At 49.1% G+C, this 21,837-nt stretch overlaps 1 protein-coding gene across 2 annotated transcripts; it reads right to left on the bottom strand.

Annotated features, from left to right (window-relative positions):
• Nucleotides 1-1,560: 1,560 nt before the first annotated feature.
• On the bottom strand, nt 1,561-20,347 carry GNG12 (G protein subunit gamma 12). 2 transcript variants are annotated; one of them, XM_064664906.1, is made up of 4 exons: nt 20,263-20,347; nt 12,071-12,128; nt 3,143-3,259; nt 1,561-2,585 (listed from the first exon to the last, which is right to left on the bottom strand). In XM_064664906.1, the coding sequence occupies exons 3-4, from the start codon at nt 3,236-3,238 to the stop codon at nt 2,460-2,462; spliced, it is 222 nt and encodes a 73-aa protein (XP_064520976.1). In that variant the 5' UTR covers nt 3,239-3,259; nt 12,071-12,128; nt 20,263-20,347; the 3' UTR covers nt 1,561-2,459. The 2 variants fall into 2 exon arrangements, with proteins under 2 accessions (XP_064520976.1, XP_064520975.1); XM_064664905.1 differs by lacking the exon at nt 12,071-12,128 and having other exon boundaries at nt 20,263-20,334.
• Nucleotides 20,348-21,837: the final 1,490 nt, after the last annotated feature.

The following is a 21,837-nucleotide window of genomic DNA, read 5'->3' as shown; positions in this document are numbered from 1 at the left end:
AGCCAGGTGGTGAGGCTGGACCAGTTCTCCCACTCCCGGACACTCTGGCCCAAGGCCACTCATCCCTATCCATGTCCGGCACGTAGCTCAGGACCAGGCAGGTGCCATCCTGTGCCCTGGGACGCTGCAGGAGCAACATCACCATATTTGCTGTTTCTCCAAGCTCAAACTCAATCCAACCCCCCCGAACCCCTGATTTCTCTCAGTCACCCCTCCAGCCCCTGTCCCCAGACTACAAACTGGCCAAGACCTCTGGGTGGACCTGGGGGAACATGGCCCAGCACACAGCCATCCACCCAAATGCTTGGTTTTTTTCCCCAAAATCTTGGCCAAGGGGAGAGAGGGGCAGCATGACAATGCACCATGGTGGGGTGGCACGGCAATGCGGCACGGTGGGGCATGCCCATGGCACCCCACAGGTTTCTCTCAGCACCTGTGGATAGCCTCATTTCTCCTTTTTTAGAAAATTCTACAAGAACAGAGGCTGTATTTCCCCTAAATTTTACAATTCCTGGGTTTTGTCCTGGGAATACTTACAGCAAAAAGCGAAACGCAAACGTAACAGCTCCAGATTTCACGTGTCCCTATATATTATATATAAAAATTAGTGAGTTTACCGGATATCTATAGATTAAATGCTGTCAGATGCAAGCTGATGTGCTGGATCACCAGAGTCTCACAGCTGGATTTCTGGCTGGATCACACAGCTGGATCACCATCCAGAGCCTCACGGCTGGATCACCCACCAGGGCCCCACATCTGGATCACCATCCAGGGTCCCAGAGCTGGATCACCACCCAGCCCTCATGGTGAGCTTTATTCATGGGCAAACACAAAGAAGGCAGACACAAAGAGCCCCCCTGCAGCCACAATGGGGAGCGGGTTTTGGGTTGGGAGCAGGGATCTCTAACCAAATAAACCTGCAGATTCCTGTGGGAACACCAGATTGCTGGGAAGACAATAATCAGGCAACAGTATGAGGTTCTTTCCCTCCCTGCACCCCATGTACCTGCCTGGCTACCTCTGGGCACAGCTGGAATTCTCAACAGCTACAGCCTTGCAGCCCCAAACTGAGTAATTAACTGAGCTCATTAATTCTACCTATGTGTGTGATAAAATGATAGACACAAACACAATAAAAAAGAATCAGTGTGGAGCTACATTATTGTTTTCTTCAATTGCCTCTAGAAAAATACTCTATAAAAATAATCTGCACGTAAGCACAGGATAAGCAGCACAATTCTCTGTCAGGCTGATTTTGGAGCTCTTTGTCAAAGAGGCTTGTTAAACAAAGATATAGGTTCTTAATATATATCAATAGTGAGTCTATAATTTCATACAGAAATGACAAATATGCAACATAAATGACAAGTAGTTAATAAAGTCTGTAAATATCCTAACAGAAATGCACAGTTATGGCAGACCAAAACTTCAGCAGGATGCAGAAAAGAACATTTGCAGCCAACTGAAGTCAGTATTATTTTCAAACCCTTCCAAATTTGCTGTTAATATGCAATATTTGCATAAGTACAAAGTTTATGTATATATACATACACAGGCACACGAAGAAAGACTTTTTTATTATGTGTATATATAAAATATATACTTGATGAAAAGGCCCTCCATTTATAAATGCAGAACCACAAGCTGAATATAATTTGGCATTTTTCCCCTTTAAAAATGAATTTTTTTTTAAAAAAGAGTCAAATTCTGACTCCCTGCACAGAATGTGACAGGGATTGCGAGTGAGGGCAGCGTTCTTTCCTGCCAGGGCAGTTCCAGACTTCCATTCTTTTGACAGGATGGTTTTTATACTAACAGGGATTTTAAATTAGAGAGGCAAATGCAGAGCAGCAGAATCCAAGCTGAAAATTCTGCTTTTTCAACTCTTAAAAAGCAGAAAAAGCAATCTGCAGGTCTCTGATTCTCAACTCTCCACTGGGAAGAGAGGCCAGCAGGAGGAAGGCTGTGGCACAGCTCCCTGGAGCTCCTCAGCAGCTGCTACAATAATTTTGCAAGGTAGTTTTTTTGCTAGAAAATGCACTTTAAGCATACCTGTGCACGAACTGGTGCTGCCAGCACAGGCACACCCCCCCTCCCCCCCAAAAAAAAATTAATCATTTAAAAAAATGTAAACCCAGTGATGTTTCATCAGGTCTCTACGACTTGGCCTCTGCTTTATCAGCAAAGCTCAGGCAACTTTGGTCTTGTTTGACTTGGCAAATGCAACCAGGACCCCCCTGTGCAGAGACCCCAGTGCTGCTCCCATTCCCTTGTCCAGGAAAGACATGAATTCAGCTTCCTAATAAAGATAAGGATCAGAAGGAATGCTTTGGAAAGCTTAAGGACTTAGACACATGGTAAAAGAGCAGCCGCTCCGAGCCAGGGAACGGCTGGGACCTTACAGAGTGTTGGTGCTTGGCCTTGCCTAGGTGGGCTGGGGAGGAGCTGCCCCTCTCCTATAACAAAATGCAGGTTTTCTTGTCCTTGAAAGGGTTCTCAGAAGCAGGAATGCCCATGAGCAACGGGTCCTTCTTGGCGTGTTCCTCACAGTACAGCATCAGGTCTGCCGAGGCTTTGGACACCTGCAGGAGACAGGGAAAAATAAACAGAGAACAGGGTTTCCCATGGGAACAGGATCAAAGGTGCTGAGAGCTGTGATGGGTACAGAGTCCCTATCAGGGATGGGAGAGGTACTTGGAGACAGACACATTCTGTCTCCTTGCTTCATCCTCAGGGAGGAGGAAAGGATGGACCCTGCTGCTCTTTGGGATTCATTTGTGACACCAGGTAAAGGTTCCACCTGGCTTCTCCACAGAAAACTGGGAATAAACAGAAGGGGGTTCAAAATAATACAGTGGGTTGTAAGGAGGAATTTCTCATCTATCCTGCAGTGACAGGGAAGAAAACGGGGGAGAAGGTTCCTGCTGCCAGAGGGCAGGGTTAGATGGGATATTGGGCCGCAAGAACTGGATTTATTTACATTTGCTGAGCTGAAATGTTGATGTCACATTTTGAGATGGGGAAAAAATCACTGAGCTGTGGGTGCACAGACACACACACACTCTGTTATGTTGTCCTACAGCTGGAAGGGGAAAAAAACAAGGAAAGAAAGGAGGGGTGAGGAAGGATGTGCTGTCACCTTTATCCTCTCTATTGAGGCTTCTATCCTGAGCTGCTGCACAGTCCTTCGGGCCTGAGCAATGTTGTTGGTCGTGGTGGCTGTTTTGCCAGACATTTTCAGTGGAGCAGGGAAGTTCTGTTTGAAAAGACAGTGGGTTATTTTTCCAGAAGGTGGCACAGCACCTTAAACAGCTTTTACACAGAGGCATCCACGACACACTGCAAAAAGGGCATTTTTTTTTTTTTTGTTATTAAGACACCCAACAGGAACAGGCAGTTGCGAAACAGCTCTGGAAGTAAAACATCCTCCAAAAAAAAGCATGGAGCTTCTGTGCAGGTTTTTGCCCCTTGGCGGAGCCAGTGGCAGTGAGGAAGATGGGCAGAGCCATGGCTGGTCTGGCAAAAATTCTAGCACAGCTTTGGCAGCTTGATTCCCATTTGCAGCTCCCCATGGGCTTCCAGGAGAGCCCAGTGTGACCAGGATCCATGTGCTTCCCTGAGCACATGGAAGGAGACTTGCTCCTGAGCCCACCAAAGAGCAAGGAGTGAGCCAGGACAGAACCATGGAATCATTTAGGTTGGAAAAGCCCTCTCAGATCATCGAGTTCAACTGTCCTCCAGCACTGCCAAGGCTACCACTGACCCATGTCCCCATGTGTCACATCCATACAGCTTTTAAATCCCTCCAGGGATGGGGACACCACCACTGCCCTGGGCAGCTGTGCCAGGGCCAGACAGCCATTTCTGTGAAGAAATAATATTCATGGCACAGGCTGATCTCAGCATCCCTGACTGTTTCATAGAGGCTCATGGTGGAGCAGACACCCACCTGCAGCCCATGGAGGGACTGAGGACTGTGCAGCAATGCATTCCCAAGGATATCCCTACAGGCATCGCAGCAGCCAAGAGCTTAATGCTAAATTAGCCCAGTGCTAAATGTCCAAGGCCAGGCTGGACAGGGCTTGGAGCAACCTGGTCTAGTGGAAGGTGTCCCTGCCCACAGCAGGGGGTAAACAAGAGGAGCTTTAAGGTCCCTCCCAACCCAAACCAGCTGGTGATTCCAAGTTATTCAGGTCTCCAGGTACCCAAAGAGCCTGTTTGGACCAGCCCTGCCCGTGTCACTGTCCTGTGTCACAGTCTCTAGAGGACTCTGCACAAACCCTGCCGCTTGTCTTCCACAGGTCCACAAGGAAAATTGGCTCCATGGGGCTGTGCTTGAATCATTTATGGCAATACAGTGACCTGAGTCCAACATGACTCTGTGTGACCTTTCCAAGCGCTGCCCACAGCGGTTCCTGCAGGATTCAGGTTTCTCTCACCTCAGCCTGGGGAGCAGGGGTGTTTTCCAGGCAGTGCCCATGCCCGCCCAGCTAGCTGGGAACAGCATTATCCTGCTCTGAGTCCCCATTTTGGGGGAAAAATTCTTGGAAAAGCTTTGGGCAGAGGAATTGCTAAGTGACAGGTAACACCACCTGCTCAGGCTCAGGTAGGAGGGACATTCACACCTGACGTTTGGTATCAATAAAAACTTATTTCCTAAAGCAAATATTAAGAACATGCTCCTGCAGATCCATGTGGATCCATGGATGTTCCGCCTCTGTAACAACCTGACCCCTGGTCTGTGTCAGTCCTGTGCTGCCCCAGCTCCCCACAAACACCTCACAGCCCAAAAATATCCCTCAGGTTGTGCTCCAGAGAGGTCACCTATGGAGTGAGTCACACAGGATTCACTGCTCACCACCCGTGGGAGGGAATTCATGCAAAATTCAAAAAGCCAACAGAATTTTTCCTCTGGAGCGTTCCCGCTATGGCACGGGCTTAGCCCAGGACACAGGACTCGTGGAATCACAGGATCCCAACTACTTTGGGTTGGGAGGGACCTTAAAGCTCATCCAGTTCCACCCCCTCCCATGGGCAGGGACACCTTCCACTAGACCAGGTTGCTCCAAGCCCTGTCCAGCTTGGCCTTGGACATTTAGCACTGGGCTAATTTAGTCCCTGCAGTTTTCACTTACTATATTGAAAAACTGTGGTGTGAAAAACCCAACCCAAAGCAATTAATTTTTATCAAGTAATGCATGCATCTCTGAGGAGATAGCTCAGGATTTTCTAATTCCTGCCATTTTAGTACTTTTATAAAAAAAACAGACATAAGGTTTAAAAAATTATTGCAAAATTAAAAGATAAACCATTCTCCTCTTGTTTTACTGGAGCAAGACCAGTGTTCCCTTCCCCAGCCTCAAACCCCTTTTTTCAACTGGAGAGGTTTGAATCTCTGGATCCCTTTCCAATCTCCATGGATGACCTCCTTAGGAAAGTTCCAGTGCTTATTTTCCCAGCTGGTTAGCTTTGTTAATAAATTAGATGTTTTAAAAAAAAAGAGAAAATGCAACCCAAACCATAACATTTGAAAATTAAATTGCTGCATTTCCCCATCTTCAAACAAACACAAGCCTTAATACTCCTCCTAAGATCACTAAATCTCTTCTACAGAGAGATTTACAAACAACTAGGTCAGCACCCAATAATACTGTTTTCCCTCTGAGTTCCTGGCAACTGATCCGAGCTGCTGTGGCCTCCTGGAGCCACCGGATTTCTCCCAGGATGCACTGGACTTCAGAAAACTCCTCAGATTTAAATTGGTGGTGTCCACAGCTCTGCAGAACTCGGGTGTTTGTGCCCTTGGAGCCGTGGGCAAGGTTTTCTGAGGTAGGGAAGTCTCCCAAGAGAATGAAGTCACTCTCTAAAGAAATGACCGTGCGGTCGGAGAGGGCACCGCTCCGATTTCTAGGAAGCGAATCCTCATGCTCAGCAGGCTGAGCCAAAAGCAAAGATATCCCAAGAGCCTGACTCATTCCAACACTTTCCCATCAGGATTTCTCCTGTTCCAGCACTCACAGTCATGACTATTCATTCTGTGTTAAATGGACCAAAATAAATTTCCAATAAGTTTTTCCACTCACCACCTAAGACAAAACACAGCTGGTGCTCAAGGCCAGGTTGGACAAGGCTTGGAGCAACCTGGGATAGTGGAAGGTGTCCCTGCCCATGGCAGAGGTGGAACTGGATGGGCTTTAAGGTCCCTTCCAACCCAAACCATTCCATGATTTTATGGTGACAAAGCTGAACGAAGGTTTGCTGGATCCAAGGTTGGTGGTGACAGAGATTCCTAAACCCCAGAGCAGCTGTGGGCATGGCTGCAATTCTCACTTGTCTCTGACTCACAAACTAAAATGAGACAAAAGAATCAGTCCACCCAACAGCTTCTCTGGCCATCACCCCCTGCCATGGGCAGGGATACCTTCTACTATCCCAGGTTGCTCCAAGCCCCGCCCAACCCAGCCTTGGACACCTCCAGGGATGGGGCAGCCACAGCTTCTCTGGGCAACCTGTGCCAGGGCCTCACCAGTCCCACAGGGAAGAATTTCTTCCTAATTTATCCATGGAAAACTGAGACCAGTGTTTGTTCAGATGAGGTGGATGCTCACCAACTGCACTTTGCCAGTGAAAGGGAAAAACACACGAATCCTCCAGTGTAATTCCTGCAGGCCACACACCTGCACTTTTTCCTTCCTTGAAATACCTGCAAATGGGTGGAGCTGCCCCTCTTCCCTAGAAAACCCCTGTTTTTCCAGGCCTTGTCCTGTTTCTTTCCACAGGCTTTAGGTAATGAGATGACCATGCAGCAGGTCCCCAAATCCACCTTGTCTGGGCTTTGAACTTTAGCTCCAATGGGATTATTAAACCTCAATCTATCTTTTTAACTCTTTTAGATCCAGGACTTACACAGCCCCTGCAGAGTGACAGGTAATTAAATCACCACTGATAAAGCATGGCCGAGAATCTCCCAGCAGCTCTGCCTGGCAAACAGCTCCCAGTTTGCTCCAGTTATGTAAAGTCAGCCCATACTGGAGCGCCAAAGGCTCAAAAGGGTGAAAAGGTGTCTTGTTACTGTTTCTCTTGAAATAAAACAGCTTTTAAGGTGAATAACTCAAAACTGTAAACCCACAGAGTGGATTGGACAAAACATAAACTGACAACTACAGCACGTACAAGGTACTCCATCAGCTGCTGGTTTTCCAGCCTCCGGTTTTCCAAAGTGTCAGCCCACAGCTGGGGGTAGCATGGATCTAAAGTTACAGCTAATCTGTAAATGCAGATTTCAAAGGCCTCTCTCCATTTTCAGAGCCACAGTCCTGCTTGTGGAGGACACAGGGCAGTGAGGTGGAAATGCCTCTGGGCTGGGCAGGCTCCAAATTCAGCAAGGAAACAGCAGGAAAAGAAGGACACGAGGTGTTCCAAATCCTCGTTTGGAAGGACATGAGCCTTCAGGATGACTCCCTGACCCCACTGTGATCCCTCCTCACCCTTGGTTCGGGTGCCTTGCCCATGGGACAGGGAGGGAGCACCCCAGGGAGTCACCACTGCTGCTGCTCCCACATGGAATGTTTGGATGATGCTGCCCACTTGAGCCTGTTGGATAAACCAGAAGCAAGTACCACCATGGAAATTGTTCTGCTTTTCCTAAAAACACAGGAACAGGGGAAAAAAAGAAGGAAAAAAGCAGTCGGACAAGTCCAGAACTGCTGCTCCAGCTCATTCCCTGCCCTGAGCTGGGGGGGAAGCTCATGCCAGGCATGGCTGCTGCTCTATTCCCAACACAGGGAAGCAAACACTTCCTAAGGAGCTGCTCAGAGGTGCTAGTTGGCATTTCTGCTGCAAACCCACCATGACATGGTATCTCAGGACATTGTGTTTAGGGTTTCAGCGATTCCACAAAGAACTCTGCTGGCTTACAAGTGAAACTGTTCCCAGTCCTGCAACCTCCCTGGTCTTTGCTGGAAGGATTTTAAGCTGTATCTGATTTGTGTATCACCACCACTAGTACAGGCTCTGCTTGATGCCTCACAGCCCTGCCTGAAAACCATTTTAACCCCACACCATCCTCCCTCACATCCCTTCCCCACTCTGCCTTCAGCTGGGACCTTGCAAACAATCTGGGAATAAAACACCATGGAACCCCAAGTCCAGCTGCCTCTTCTTATTGGCTCACACTCCCCAGAGCTCTCAGGAATAAAAAGCCAGAAGTTTTGAAGTCAATTTTGCTTCTGAAAATGCAGAGATTTGTTGGGCAGGAAGGTGGTTGGAAGGAGGAAGAGGGGCTGCAAACAGCATGAAGAGGCACCAGACAAGGCCAGTCCTCATGGAGAGCAGGGAAGAAGAGCCACGATGGCCCCTGGAGGGGTGCCATAAGGAGGGGCTGACGCCAGAGCCCCTCTCCAGCACCTCTCCCATGTGCAGGGGCAGGACATGAGGTAAAGTTTTAGTTGGTTCCTGCACGTGCCACTTTCCCAGGAGCTTGTGTGGGAGCAGGAGGGCTGGAGGCTGGTTGGGACTTGAATGGTGGAGGTTGGTTTTACTACAGGGTGCTTGGGAGCAGGTTTGTTACAACTTGCAGAACCCAAAAACTCTCCCAGTCCAAGCCAAGAGGCCAATGCTGACATTAAAGGCAGGTGCAGAAATAAACCAATCCATTCTGAGGGCACATCAGAGCACAACCAGGTACAGCAACGGATGAAAGAGCTGCACACAAGCATCAAAATAATCTGTATTTGTGATACTTTCTGGCCTTGATTTTTAAATATTTAGGTCCCCAATGGAAGAATGTGTCAGAGGAATCTCAGTGTGCCTGGTACTGCCTTCTGCCAACATGTGCCGCAGAGCATTTGGCATCCCAGCAAGTGCTGACATGTCCCCTCCCAGATCCTGCACACCCCGGAACACAGTGGCACCTGGCACAAGGTGACCCACAGGGAGGGTGGGAGAGGCACAGGGTCCCTGATGGTAGCAGTAGGTGAGAGGGAGAAGTATCTAGGGATGCCTCTACCCACCTGAAACCCAAACCCTCAGGGTGTGCTGCTTCCCACCCAACATGGACAGAGTCAGGAGCTGAAGGAGGTACCTCGGCCTGGCAGGACAGGCAGCAGGCCCAAGGGTTTTGCAAAGGACTTGGGAAGTCCAGATGTGCAGTAAGTGTGGAAAAGAAGTGGAAGGGTTGGCATGGAGGCAGCAGGGTGAGCAGCCCTGACCTGTCACCCACCGACCCTGCACGTGTGTCCCCCCAGCCACTCTCTGAGAACGCTCCTTATCACACCCACACCTTCCATGTAAACACCATAAATACTACAAAAGCTCTTCACGCTGCTCTGCCAGAACCAGGGACCCACTGTCCCAGCTGTAACCCTAATTAGAGAGCACAGGAACGAGCCAGGCACGTTCCACACTCCTCCTGCTCCAACCGGTTGCTCTGCTCCGAGAAGGAAAGAGCATTTCCAGCGAAACAGCCCCTTCCCGGCTCACTCAGCCTTGGCGCCTGCGCAGGGTGAGCCCATCCTCGAAAACCCTGCTCTGGAAATGCAGCCAACCTCGTTTTTCCAGTGGTGGGTGCAGCCAAAGGGAAAGTCCAGGGCTGGCAGGGCTCTGCTGGCCCAATCCCTGCATGGGGCCGTGCTGACACCCAGTGGAAACACCGGTGCTGGAATCATTTGCCACACTACCAAGGAGAATGGAAAATAAACCTGGGCAGCTGGAAAACACCAGAATCCTGCCCTCTGCAGGAAAATAGAACTGAGTGGTAAAATGAAAGAGGAATTAGAGATGCTTTTGGGTCATTTCTCTTTGTAGGAAACTCCATGCCTGGAAGTGTCCAAGGCCAGGTTGGATGGGGCTTGGAGCAAGCTGGGATAGTGGCAGGTGTCCCTGCCCATGGCAGAGAGTAGAATCAGATGGGCTTTAAGGTCCCTCCCAACCCAAACCATTCTGTGATTCCATGATCCTTATACCCCACACGATGGACGGACAAGGTGGTGGGATACACCAGAGTTTCCCAGGAGGACCTGGAACCACTTGAGCACTTTGCAGACTGAACACAGCACCCACAGTGCAAACCTCCCAGGAAAAGCAGTGGCAGGGATCACCCATAACTTCCCCACTGGCTCCAGGGGTAGCAGCCCCCTGCTCCCTTGTCCTCCCTCAGCACAGCCCCAGCCAAGGCCGTGGCTCTGGTGCCTGCAGGAGCTGCTCCCATCACAGGGATGGATCATCTGTGGCTAGGAGAAGCTTTCTGCTCCTACTCCACACCTACCACAAACCAAACTGTGAGGAGTAGCTCCCTGGTTCCTGGCAGGTGAGAGGGACTGGATTTTTAAATAGGTATCAAGCAAGAGTTAAAATCACAGCACAAATATTTTATACACAGTAGAAAGAGTATGGGTTAGGTAAAAGAAAACACGATCCTCCCCAGACAAAACTAACTGCTTCACGTACTGGAGAGTCCACACTATGACACAGGGAACCTAAAACATGTGGCAGCTGCAGGACTTGGGGAAAGATGTGAGTGCTTTGGGATGCACACCGTGCACAGCACCACAGCCAAAGGGATCAGGGGCCCCAGATTTCAAACCCATTTTTACAGCAGAAAAGCTACAGCAAGGACAAACTCTGCTTCCATGCTCCTCTCAGAAGAGGTGCAGGACTCAGGGCTGGGTTAGCAATGGGAAGTCTGGACACAGATACACCTGGTTTACACAGAGGTTAGCAGCCCATCAGTGCAAATGGAGAATAAAAGCCCCTTAGAACACAGAACACCCCCTTCTGATGTTTCCTTTTTCAGAGAATTTACACTTGGGAATACTGAGAGATTTTACAGTGGAGATCTTTTTTTCAGTTACAAACAATGCTGCCAGTGTCTTAATTAATCCTTTTGAAACACATTAAAAAACATAAAATACTGTGAAATGTAAGGAAACAGACAACTCCCAAGACGATCAACTGGATTTGGTATTCTAGGTGTTTAATTAAGGTTGTGTTCCTTCATAACCTCCATCCCACAAGTTACTGCAGTACCATCCTGCTGATCAAACCTGGGCTACAGCTCTGTTTGATTTTCAAAGTCCGCCTTCATTATGTGATTCTGTCAAACCCAATGTACATGTTGGGAGATGAGTAGTGGAAAAACCTGCTTTTATTTTCCTCTGCATTTTTTTCTGACTTAACTTTTTGTATCTTTGGTACACATGAAAGCCATGAAAAGTGACTTCTAGATCAAGGTTCCTTTGAAAAACATCTGAGCAATATTATTTTAAAGACATCAGCCTGAAGCCATTGGAAAAGACAACGAACCGCAGGGCAGTTTATCCACAGAAGGTCCTTGTTTTTCCCCACAGGGCACTCCCCAGCTAAATCCCACCAGAAAAGACACACAAACTACTAAGAGACATTTGCAAAGACACTTTTAGCTGTATCAAAATCATCTCCTCTTACAGCATGTAAAGCAGGACTGGTCTGTGATTAAAGCTCCAGACTGAAAGTCACGGGATGCAGTTTGGCCTCAGGTTCTGTGACCTTCAGCAAATTCCTTCGTCTGCAAGAGATAAAGCCGAGGACGCAGGCGGGAGATGCTCTGGGAAGAACTCTGTGGGGCTCAGCTCAGAGAAATGGAAGGGTACAAAGGATTTTGCCAGCTTCTTGGCTACAAGAATTTATCAAAGCACCTATTTTTCAGGATGGGGTGAATATAGGAAGAATTTGTATGATGATATGGTCAAACAAAATGCATGTAACACAGCAGAGGCAGAAATGATGAAGACTTGCATGTTGCCCCTTCCTTACTGGGGGAATAAACAAGAAAAAGCCTAATTTCCATGGGAGAAGCAAGTATTTTTACCCCATAAATTCAAGTCAGTTAAAAACCCAAGGTGAATAGTATGAGCAACCAGTACTGCCAGTACCAAGCTGGTGTTGCCCTTGTAGCTCTCCTCCACAAAGTTGCCAAGTATTTTTTATTTGTTTTGCTCTAGAAGAAAATTAAATCGCTGGAGTCTGGGACTTGTTGTGCTGCTTTATATTTTGCATGAAAGGAAGGAACAAGAGTGGACTGGAAACTCACCTACATAGGCAGACTTGCTACCTGTCCGGCTTGCTCTGATTTTATCGATGTAATGATCCTGAAACAGAGTAAAATAAAAATTATAAGGACTTCATAGTGCAAAAAAGCCAAAGCTAAGGGGGTTTGGCACTTGTGGTTTAATTCTAGTCACAAAAACTACAGTATTTTGAGATTGGCCTGGCTGGAAAATCTACCTCAGACCTTTCTTATTGCCAGTTTCCCTACTTCCCTTCTCAAAGACACGGCCACGGGCGCCCAACTCCCTCCGGCCCCCTCCCAGATGGGAATGAAGGGAACAAGTTTACACAGATTTGGGTGCTGCCGGCATGGCTCCTGCTGGAGCCCACGCTCTGAGGGACAGGTCCCACCCAGACCTGGGGCAGGTGAGTCTAGAGGCAGCTACTGGAAAAGCCACTGCCTTTAAAACGAGTTTAACTACTCAAAGTAAAAGTCAGAGCAGGTTTAGTTAAGCACCACTGTAGCCAGTGTTGAGAACACGTAAAACCTGTGGCTGCCTCCATCCCTGGAAAAGTTCAGGGCCAGGTTGGATGAGGCTTGGAGCAACCTGGTCTAATGCAAAGTGTCCCAGCCCACGGCACGGGGTGGAACAGGATGAGTTTTGAGGCCCCCTGCAGCCCAAACCATTCCAGGATTACTTTGCCCCTGGAGACTTCTCTGACCTGTAAACCTCCACTGAGATATTCCAGCAGCTGGGCTTAATTCCCTGGAGAAACAAATCTGACAGTCCACGTTCCCTATAGAGGCCTTTACACACCCAGAAAAAAACCTGGAATTATAACAGTCCAAAAACCTACAAGTTCTGCTACCAGATCCTGTTCACTGTTGCAAGACTGGCAAATCCAGAGCACACCATATTTAACAACCTTCCTAAGTTTTTATTGTAAAAAATTATAATTTTGAACTATAATAATTCAACAACAATTCAATGAAGGCAGCAATTTTTTAGGAGTGTTGGCCATGAATGACAGTGGAATTGGGCACCTGACAAGCACAACTTGGCATTGCCAAAACCAGAAACCAGCAACTGAAGAGATCTGAGAGATCCAAAGGGTTATTTATTTAAACCATCCACCTACAACACAAACACAGATCAAGTTGGCTGCCTTGATGCTACAGGTGAAAGAGAATTATGGAACGGTTTGGGTTGGAAGGGGCCTTTAAAGTCCATCCAGTTCCACCCCCTGACGTGGGCAGGGACACCTTCCACTATCCCAGGTTGCTCCAAACCCATCCAGACTGGCCTTGGACACTTCCAGGGATCTGGGGGCAGCCACAGCTTCCCTGGGAAACCTGTGCCAGGGCCTCACCACCCTCACAGCCAACAATTCCTTCCCAATATCCCATCCAACCTTGACCTCTGGCAGTGGGAAGCCAATCCCCTTGTCCTGTCCCTCCAGGCCCTTGTCCCAAGTCCCTCTCCAGCTCTCTTGGAGCCCCTTTAGGCACTGGAAGGGGCTCTAAGTTGTCCCTGGAGCCTTCTCTTCTCCAGATGAACATTCTCAGCTCCCAGTTTGTGAAGGTAATAAAAACTATAAGGTGATGGGAATTCTGTGGGAACTGGAGCAGGGACTGTGTTTACAAGTAAAATTATCTTTCCTTATTATCCTCTCCTGGCTGTGCTGCTGCTGGAAGCCCATTCACTGCAATCCCCACACAGGTGTGCAAGTATACACAGCAGGTTCTAAATCCAGTGACTGATAATCCAAAATGGGCTGGCAATTTCTCTGTTCCCCTTTCCTGGAATTCCTACTGCACATTCACACACCTCTGTGCCCCTGAAGATACACCCACTGTCCCTGCACTGCGGAGCTCGGATTGGAGGCTCCGGGCATTTACTGAGCTGGCAGAGGAGCCAGGGCATGGATACCTCATTAAGCAGGGCATGGCAGGATCCAGGATTGCTACGGACACTCTTGGGAGGGAAAGCAACCATCAGTTGCCAAGGACTGGTGGAGCTCTGGCACCAAGCCCTGGCACCACTCCACACCTGCCCAAGTCACACCACGAGCTACGACGGGCTCAGAGAAGCCACAGCAACACAGCTCCCTCATTCCCAGGAAACGAGGAGGAAAGAAAACCACCAAAAGTTCCCAAGGGATGGTCCTTAGCAAGGCAGGGAGGTGGCGGGCAGCACAGACAGTGTCCCCTTTATAATCACATGCCACTTCCTGTGCTGGAAACAGGATCACAGTTTTAATAGGTGCTGTTAAAGTCACTGTATGGAGGAGGAAAATAAATTGTGTTAAAAGAGAGACTGTCTTGCCACAGCCAGTCCTTGTCCCTGTGCCAGGCTTGTCCAGTTCACATCCAGCAAGGAAACAAAAATAAATGTCACACGTAAACTCCTTCACAGACGTGTGACTGCTGCATAAAATCAAAGTTTAATGGAAAAACTGCTGCTTTGCTTATCTGTGCAAGTTCTCATTCTGCTCACTCACCCTGAAAATTGTTAAGGAAAAATAAGAAAAAATTCAATACTGACTTGTGCATCCTGAGGGAGATCAAAACACAGTCAAAACAATCACAGATCACAGGGAATGGTTTGGGCTGGGAGAGACCTTCAGGGATCCAGTCCAACTCCAGCTTTAAATGCATCTGAAAACTAACTCTGGCTCCCGGGGTCACTTCCCTCCTCAGAGCCCCGGAGACTCCATATTCCTGCCTAATCAAAGCTCCAATCAAACTAGTCATAAAAACCCACAAACTCAACATTGCTGGCATAGTTTGAGGCTGGCGTAATGCACCCCTCCAAAATCCTGCATTCAGAGGTCAGGCCATGCTCGGGAAGGAATAAATCAGAGAAGGACATGTGGGAGAGAGATGAGAAAATTCCATGGCTGGACAGTTCCCAGTCCCTCCAGCCAAGGCTGGCAGCATCAACCTGAGTCCTCCTGCTCCGTGGGCCCTGGCAGGCAGCTCCAGCTGGAGCATCCCTGCTGTGCAGGATGGATACCTTGTTGTTTACTGCAACATAAACCTTATGTTGTTTACAGCAACATAAACCACAGTCAGCCAGGAAAAAGATGGTCCATCTTCCAAAATCATCAGTGACACTTTCTGCTTATCCCAGCTCGAAGCTTAGACCAAAAAGTCTGACTTGAAGCTACAAACAGAGATGAAGATGTAATTTGGGATCTGCTCAAACTTACAGCAACCACAGAATCCCAGACCGGATTAAGAGGAAGCTCAAAATTCATCTCATTCAATCCCCCTGCCATGGGTAAGGACACTTTCCACTATCCCACATTGCTCCAAGCCCCGTCCAACCTAGCCTTGGACACTTCCAGGGATGGGGCAGCCACAGCTTCTCTGGGCAACCTGTGCCAGGGCCTCCCCACCCTCCCAGGGAAGAAATTTACCCCTGATATCTCATCCAAACCTGCCCTGGAACTGAATTTCTTGCACTTCACTGCAGTATGGCAGCACAAAAATTAGCACAAATGCCTTTGGTGTCTGCTTGATTTTAACAAACAGAAAGGAAATCTTCTTCTGGAAATACTCTGGCTAATCATCAATATGGTTAATAACACAGAAAAGAACCTTTTTTTCATCTATGAACTGGGAAGATACTCACAGATACATCAAATATCTCAGTCACTGAGCAAACTGAAGCCCGAACAACAACAGAGGACAGACATCTAAACATATCCAGTGAGGGACTGACAGCCCAGGAAAGGCCTGCTGGAGACATTGCAATCAACTTCAAATTAAAACTTCAATGTGTAAACAATCAGAATGTTCAGCTGTTTCTGCTGAACAAGGCCTCTCCTCTTAGGGCCACCCCCTGTCATCATCAAGTCCTCCTTGCAGAGCTTCCCAATCCTTCCTGCGGCAGTTCCTGCTCCACAAGCCAGACCTGCAGCTTCCATAGGCACAGCAGTTTTTCCTGGTTCTCAGCCCATATTTTTCCCTTCCTATGATACCCACCAGTCCCTCCTGAGAACATCCCTCATCACCTCTGGTTCAGGCAGCGAGGGCAGTGCTGGGTCCTAGGGCATCCCCTTATCACAATGACGAAAACTAGGAGGGAGGATTTTGCTCTCCTCAGCTTAAACCACCAGAAAACTTCCTGGTTTTGTGCTCTGAGGGAGCTTTGGCACAAGGAAAGCCATCATTTAGAGAGGAAAATCAGGCAAAATCTCCCCCATGTGCTCCCACTGCCCCTGCTCAAGGAATGGTTACAGATAACAAAGGGGTGATTCCACAGAGCATCAACAGGATTGGATTGGGGGCTGCCAGAGCAGCCTGGACTGGGGAAACAAGCTGGGGAAGCAGGCTGCTCCCTTCCCAGCAGAACAAACATGGGCTTTTCCACCTCCAAACACTTTGGAGAGCTGGTGTTGGAGGATCAGTACCCACACAGTGAGCAAGGGCTCGGAGCTCATGGCATGTGTCAGAGTGGACAAAGGTTCAGATCATGTGTATGTCCCAAACCAGACAGTACCAAAAAGTGACCTGTCCCTGTACAGAAGGTTTGGAAAGACACAGGAGAAGGGATGGGGGAAAAAATGCTGTAAACAAAGGGGGAGCAAGTCTGGTTCCTGCTTGAGTTGAGCTGAATGTTTAAACAAGATGATCCCAGCAGCCACATCCTGCCGTCGACAGCGGCTGGAATACAAATAATCCTCATAACACACTTTTTTCCTTTTCCCTCCTCCCTCTGTAACTCTATCACATGCCAAGACACTGATACGGACACAGGAAGCTGAATATAAACACATTGCCTGTTTTACCAAATATTCAAAGGAACACAACTAAAAATAGACAGCTGCTGGTGTCCATGAACATCCTAAAGTTCTGATCCACCCATGCTGGCTGGGGCCTCAGGAACCAAGGAGCTTGTATTTGGGGTACACTGCAGCCCAGGTCTGTTTTCACAGAATTTCAGACTGGTTTGGGTTGGAAGGGACCTTAAAGCCCATCCAGTCCCATCCCATGCCATGGGCAGGGACATCTCCACTATCCCAAGTTGCTCCAAGCCCTGACCAACCTGGCCTTGGACACTTCCAGGGATGGGGCAGCCACAGCTTCTCCAAGCAACAGGTGCCAGGGAATGGATGTACCCTCACCATGCCCCTACCTCCCCTGGGTACCCTGACTGCTCCCTTCACCTTCCTGCTTCTACCTACCTCCATAAAACACCATGGAGAATTCTACCATAACCCAGTCACCACAGGACTTCTGTCACTGCCTCTGCTCTTTCTGCTACTTTTCATCAACTCCTGTAAAACACGGAGTGAAAACTTTTTGCTTCTCTCACCAGTATTTTCTCTTCTCCTTCCCTTCCAAGTTTCCCCCCAGGTTATTCCTGGGAGCAAGAATTGATGTCAATCCCGAAGAGCCCCCAGCACTGACCATGTGATGAACACTGAGGTTTAGAAAACCGAGAGCCAGTTGTGTAATATTGCAAAATTCAGCTAAGAGCTGCCCAATTCCAGCAGTGATTAATGTGGAGCAAATCCCGAGGGTCACCAAACATCTGCAGCTTCCATTTCCCAAGAAACGGCGAGTCCACAACAACCCTAAGGATCTGGGGGGACTTGCTTCCCATTTCATCCCAGCTAATGCAAGTGTCACTACAACTCCTACCTCTGCACAAGGGTATTTCTGTGCGAGGACACGAGACCTGCAGCCTTCACCCACTCCCATGGTTTGTGTAAGCACACATGAAGTTGCAGCAACACAATCCTCCCTGGAATACCCCTCTAAGCCTCGGCCAGGGCTGTGGTGGTGTTTCCCATGCTAACTATACACCCCTTGGGAAGTATTCCCTCTGTTCCCTGCAATGATCTCTGCTCTGGCAAAGGGGACAAAGGGAAAGGGCTGAGGGGAGGATTTATGGGGCTGTACCATGGATTTCTGGAGCAATTTGGACTTGCTTTTGCAACAGATTCTATCAGAGGGTTATGAATTGGGATTTGGGAAGCTGTGTCTGGGGAGGAAGGACATTCCCACCATGCAGAGCCGTTGTGTTCAGCATCTTCCACTCAACATTCCAGCAACATTTGCAGGGAAAGCAGAGCCATATAGAAAGGAGTGACAAGGACTTCTTAAAGGGGCAGATAGTGCCAGGATAAGTGGGAATGGCTTCCCACTGCCAGAGGGCAGGGTCGGATGGGATATTGGGAGGAAATCCTTCCCTGGGAGGGTGGTGAGGCCCTGGCACAGGTTGCCCAGAGAAGCTGTGGATGTGGATGCCTGGAAGTGTCCAAGGCCAGGTTGGACAGGGATTAGAGCAACCTGGTTCAGTGGAAGGTGTCCCTGCTCATGGCAGGAGGTGGGACTGGATGAACTTTAAGGTCCCTTCCAACCCAAACCATTCTGGGATTCCATAATTCATCCCAGGCTTTGCTACAGAGAACTTGTTGTGAATCTGGCTCAAATATTCCAAGTCTTTTGAGGAACAGAGCCTAGGAAATCAAGAACTTTTAGTACTCATTTAAAAAGTTACTATATGGCCAAAGAGACATTATATTTTAAATAAGAGAAGTATCTGAAACCTACAGCACAATTCAATATTTGGATTTAACACCACCAAGAGATGAGAGATGTGGAAGTGACTCTGCTGTCTGGGAGCCCAAGAAACTCCTCCAGGATGACAGGAGAGGTTTGTTTTTAAAGGAAAAATCATCCATTGGCTGAGTGATTAGGAAACAAGCTCATCCCCAGCACCAGACCTCATCCATTGCTCTCTCTGGAGTTTATTGTTGCTTTAGTCCTCAATTAAAGATATCCAGCAGTCCATCCCACGCCGGGATGAAATACGGGATTGAGAAGTCATTAACTTCATACTAATCCCTCAATCTCATTTAGTGGCACTGGAGTACCATCAAACATCAAATCCTCCCACTGTCCACTACTCATCCTTTACTCACAGAAATGTATTTCTAACCCAATTTACAGCCCAGATAAACACAAACAAGTGACATGTCCCTGATGCTGTGACCTCTAAGCTAATAAAAACACCAGATAATCCCCTGGCAAATCGCTGTGAATTCCATTTGAGGTGCCACACTAATCAAATCATGGAATATATTGAGTTGGAAGGGACCCACAAGGACTATCCAGTCCGACCCCTGGCCTGCCCAGGACACCCCAACGATCCCATCCTCTCCCTGAGAGCATTGTCCAAATGCTCCTTGAGCTCTGTCAGCCTTGATGCTGTGACCACTGCCCTGGGGAGCCTGTTCAGTGCCCAACCACCCTGTGGGGGAAGAACCTTTTCCTGATATTCCCCCTTGACACAGCTTCAGCCATTCCTGCTGGCTCCGCCTTTCCAAAAGCGCCAGGCTAAAATCACAATATCCACTCAAAAAACCCTTTCCTCCCCCCCAAAAAGTACAGAATTTAAGCTTGGAACAAAGTATTGCAATTTAAAAGTTACTAAATTTCCAGGAGCTGGACTCAATGATCTGTGTGGGTCCCTTCCAGCTGAGGAGATTCTGCAATTCCCTGATTCTCAGTAAACTTGTTACTGCAACTGGGTGTGTAATCTCAGTATCAACACGAAACCTCCTCGACTAATGACGCTTCCCACTAATTAACCTCCTTCCCACACTCATCCCACAACTCCCCACAGGTGGGAAACTTCCTCCGTCAAGCAGAGCTCTGTGATTCCAAGGAAAACTCATCACCTGATGGCTGGGAATACTAAAATTGGTAAAATTTAAAGGATTTATCTGAAAGCTGTGGCTGCTCTGGTACAGTTGGAGCTGCCAGCTCTGGGTATCCATCAGTGCCATGGGGAAGGGCTGGATGGAGGGAAGGAGGCAGGAAGGCCGTGCGACGCCGTCCTCGAGAAAAACGCCTATTTTAGTACTATTTTTACATAATTAAGCAGATTCGTTTTTACATAATTAAGCATATTTCGACCCATTCCGGAACCGCAAGCAACTTGTTGAACTACAGCACAACTGCGCGCTGCCTCCCACCGGGAATTCCCCACTGGACAGAGGGAAAAGGGGGGGGGAACATAAAAATCAAACAAACAAAAAAACCTTAAAAACACTCAGGCACCGCTCGGGCCCAGCCTGCCCCGCCAGGCCCAGCAGCAAAAAAGGGGTCAGGCCGCCGCTTCCCGCTGCTCCGCCGGCTCCGCGCAGCCCGTCCACGGCGGCAGAGCTCGGTATTCCCGGCGGGAACCCCCTCTGTCCCGGTGTCCCGGTACTCACCCACCGCCGCTCCCGGTGTCTCCACGGGCGACGGCAGCGGGCGCGGAAGCCCCGCCCATCGCGACGAGGCCCCGCCCACATCCACCCACGGACCCGCCCACTCCGGCCCGGCCCTGGCCCGCCCCAATGGGGCGGGGCCGGGAGAACGGTGGGCGTGGCCACTTGGGGGGCGAGCGCGCCTCGTGTATCCCTAATCGAGGCGGAATTCCAAACCGGTTTATCTTGTTCCAAGGTGGATTCAGGCGTGCCAGTGGTGTTTGGGAAGGGGTTGAGGTAGGGAAAGTGTGTGCGCGAGGGACTGGAGCGATGGTGGAGAATCCCTGGTGGTGGAGCGGTTGGAGAATCGCCGTTCCCCCTATCCTGGGAATTTTAGGAGGTAGGAGCAGGGCTGGCATCTGCAAGGGCTTGTCTGCTGCCCAAACGGGCCTGGCGTGCCTCGGCTTGTGGGGCTTTGATCCTGGAGTCACTTGGGCATACATTTGTCTCCAGAGGGAGGGGAGGGCGTGGATTAAAATTTAAATACAGGTTCCTGGGAGCTGCAGGAGGGAGAAGAGTTGGAAAATGAGGGTGGAAAAACACTGGCACAGGTTGCCCAGAGAAGCTGTGCCTGCCCCATCCCTGGAAGTGGCCAAGGCCAGGTTGAACGGGCTTGGAGCAGCTAGTCTAGTGGAAGGTGTCCCTGCCCATGGCAGGGGGTGGAACTGGATGAACTTTAAGGTCCCTTCGAAAATAAACTAAATTGGGGAAGCTGTTGTACCCATCACTCCAGCCCCAGTGTGCCCTGACAGAGCATCTCTGTCCTGCAGCAGCTCTGAGAGTACCAGGAACACCCTTTCTCACTTTTTTCCATGGCCATCCTTTGTCCAACATCACCACAGCTGTGTTGTTGCTGTGCTCGGCACAGCCAGGTCCCCCCGGCCACCAGCCTGGCTCCGCAGGCAGGTTGTATGGGAGAGAAGATGGGATTACCAGCCTGTTCGTCTCCTCTTTATTGCGTATCTCCCGCGTTCCAGCCGGTAACATAGGGATGCACAGGAGGACGTTGTCAGGCATTACGCCCCAGTGAGAAAACAACCAACCCAAACCTTCAGGAAAACTGTCCAAAGAGAAGGAATTCCTCTTGCAATTCCTAATTAAAAACAGAGAAAGCCACTTTTCCCAAGCGTGGCCACCAACTGGGTGGGAAGCATTGCCCTCTCGTGGGCTAAAGCAGCAGCTTCCCATCATTCACTTCTAATCGTGAGCTTAATTAAGCTGAGTTAATTAACTACCTGTGGCCTCACAGTGCAGCCCTCCTGGGCGAGCAGCCTTGACCCAGGCAGGAGCTTGTCAAGGATTCCCAGGAGCTTGTTGAGGGATTCCGAGGAGTTTGTTGGGGCTCCCTTCCCGTCCCAGCCAGTTTGCCACAGAGTGTGCACTGGACACACTGGGAGGACACATTGGGTGAACTGGAGTGTGCACTGGAGCATATAGACGGGGAACACTGGGTGGGCCCACTGGGCACACTAGTTTGAACTTTGTATTTTCTCTATTAGACATTTATTTTCCTTTTTACCAGATCCTGGACTCAGACTC

Source organism: Pseudopipra pipra, chromosome 9 (assembly GCF_036250125.1).
Source record: "Pseudopipra pipra isolate bDixPip1 chromosome 9, bDixPip1.hap1, whole genome shotgun sequence".
Classification (NCBI taxonomy): domain Eukaryota; kingdom Metazoa; phylum Chordata; class Aves; order Passeriformes; family Pipridae; genus Pseudopipra; species Pseudopipra pipra.
Note: the sequence above shows the minus strand (reverse complement) of the source record. Positions and strands in the feature narration are given on the sequence as shown.

Bases quoted from the DNA above. Each gene is read 5' to 3' on its own strand.
- GNG12 (XM_064664906.1), bottom strand. From the start codon at position 3,238: ATGTCTGGCAAAACAGCCACCACGACCAACAACATTGCTCAGGCCCGA. The intron at 2,586-3,142 runs GTGACAGCACAT...TGTCTCCTGCAG, and splicing joins CCTCAATAGAGAGGATAAAG to GTGTCCAAAGCCTCGGCAGA.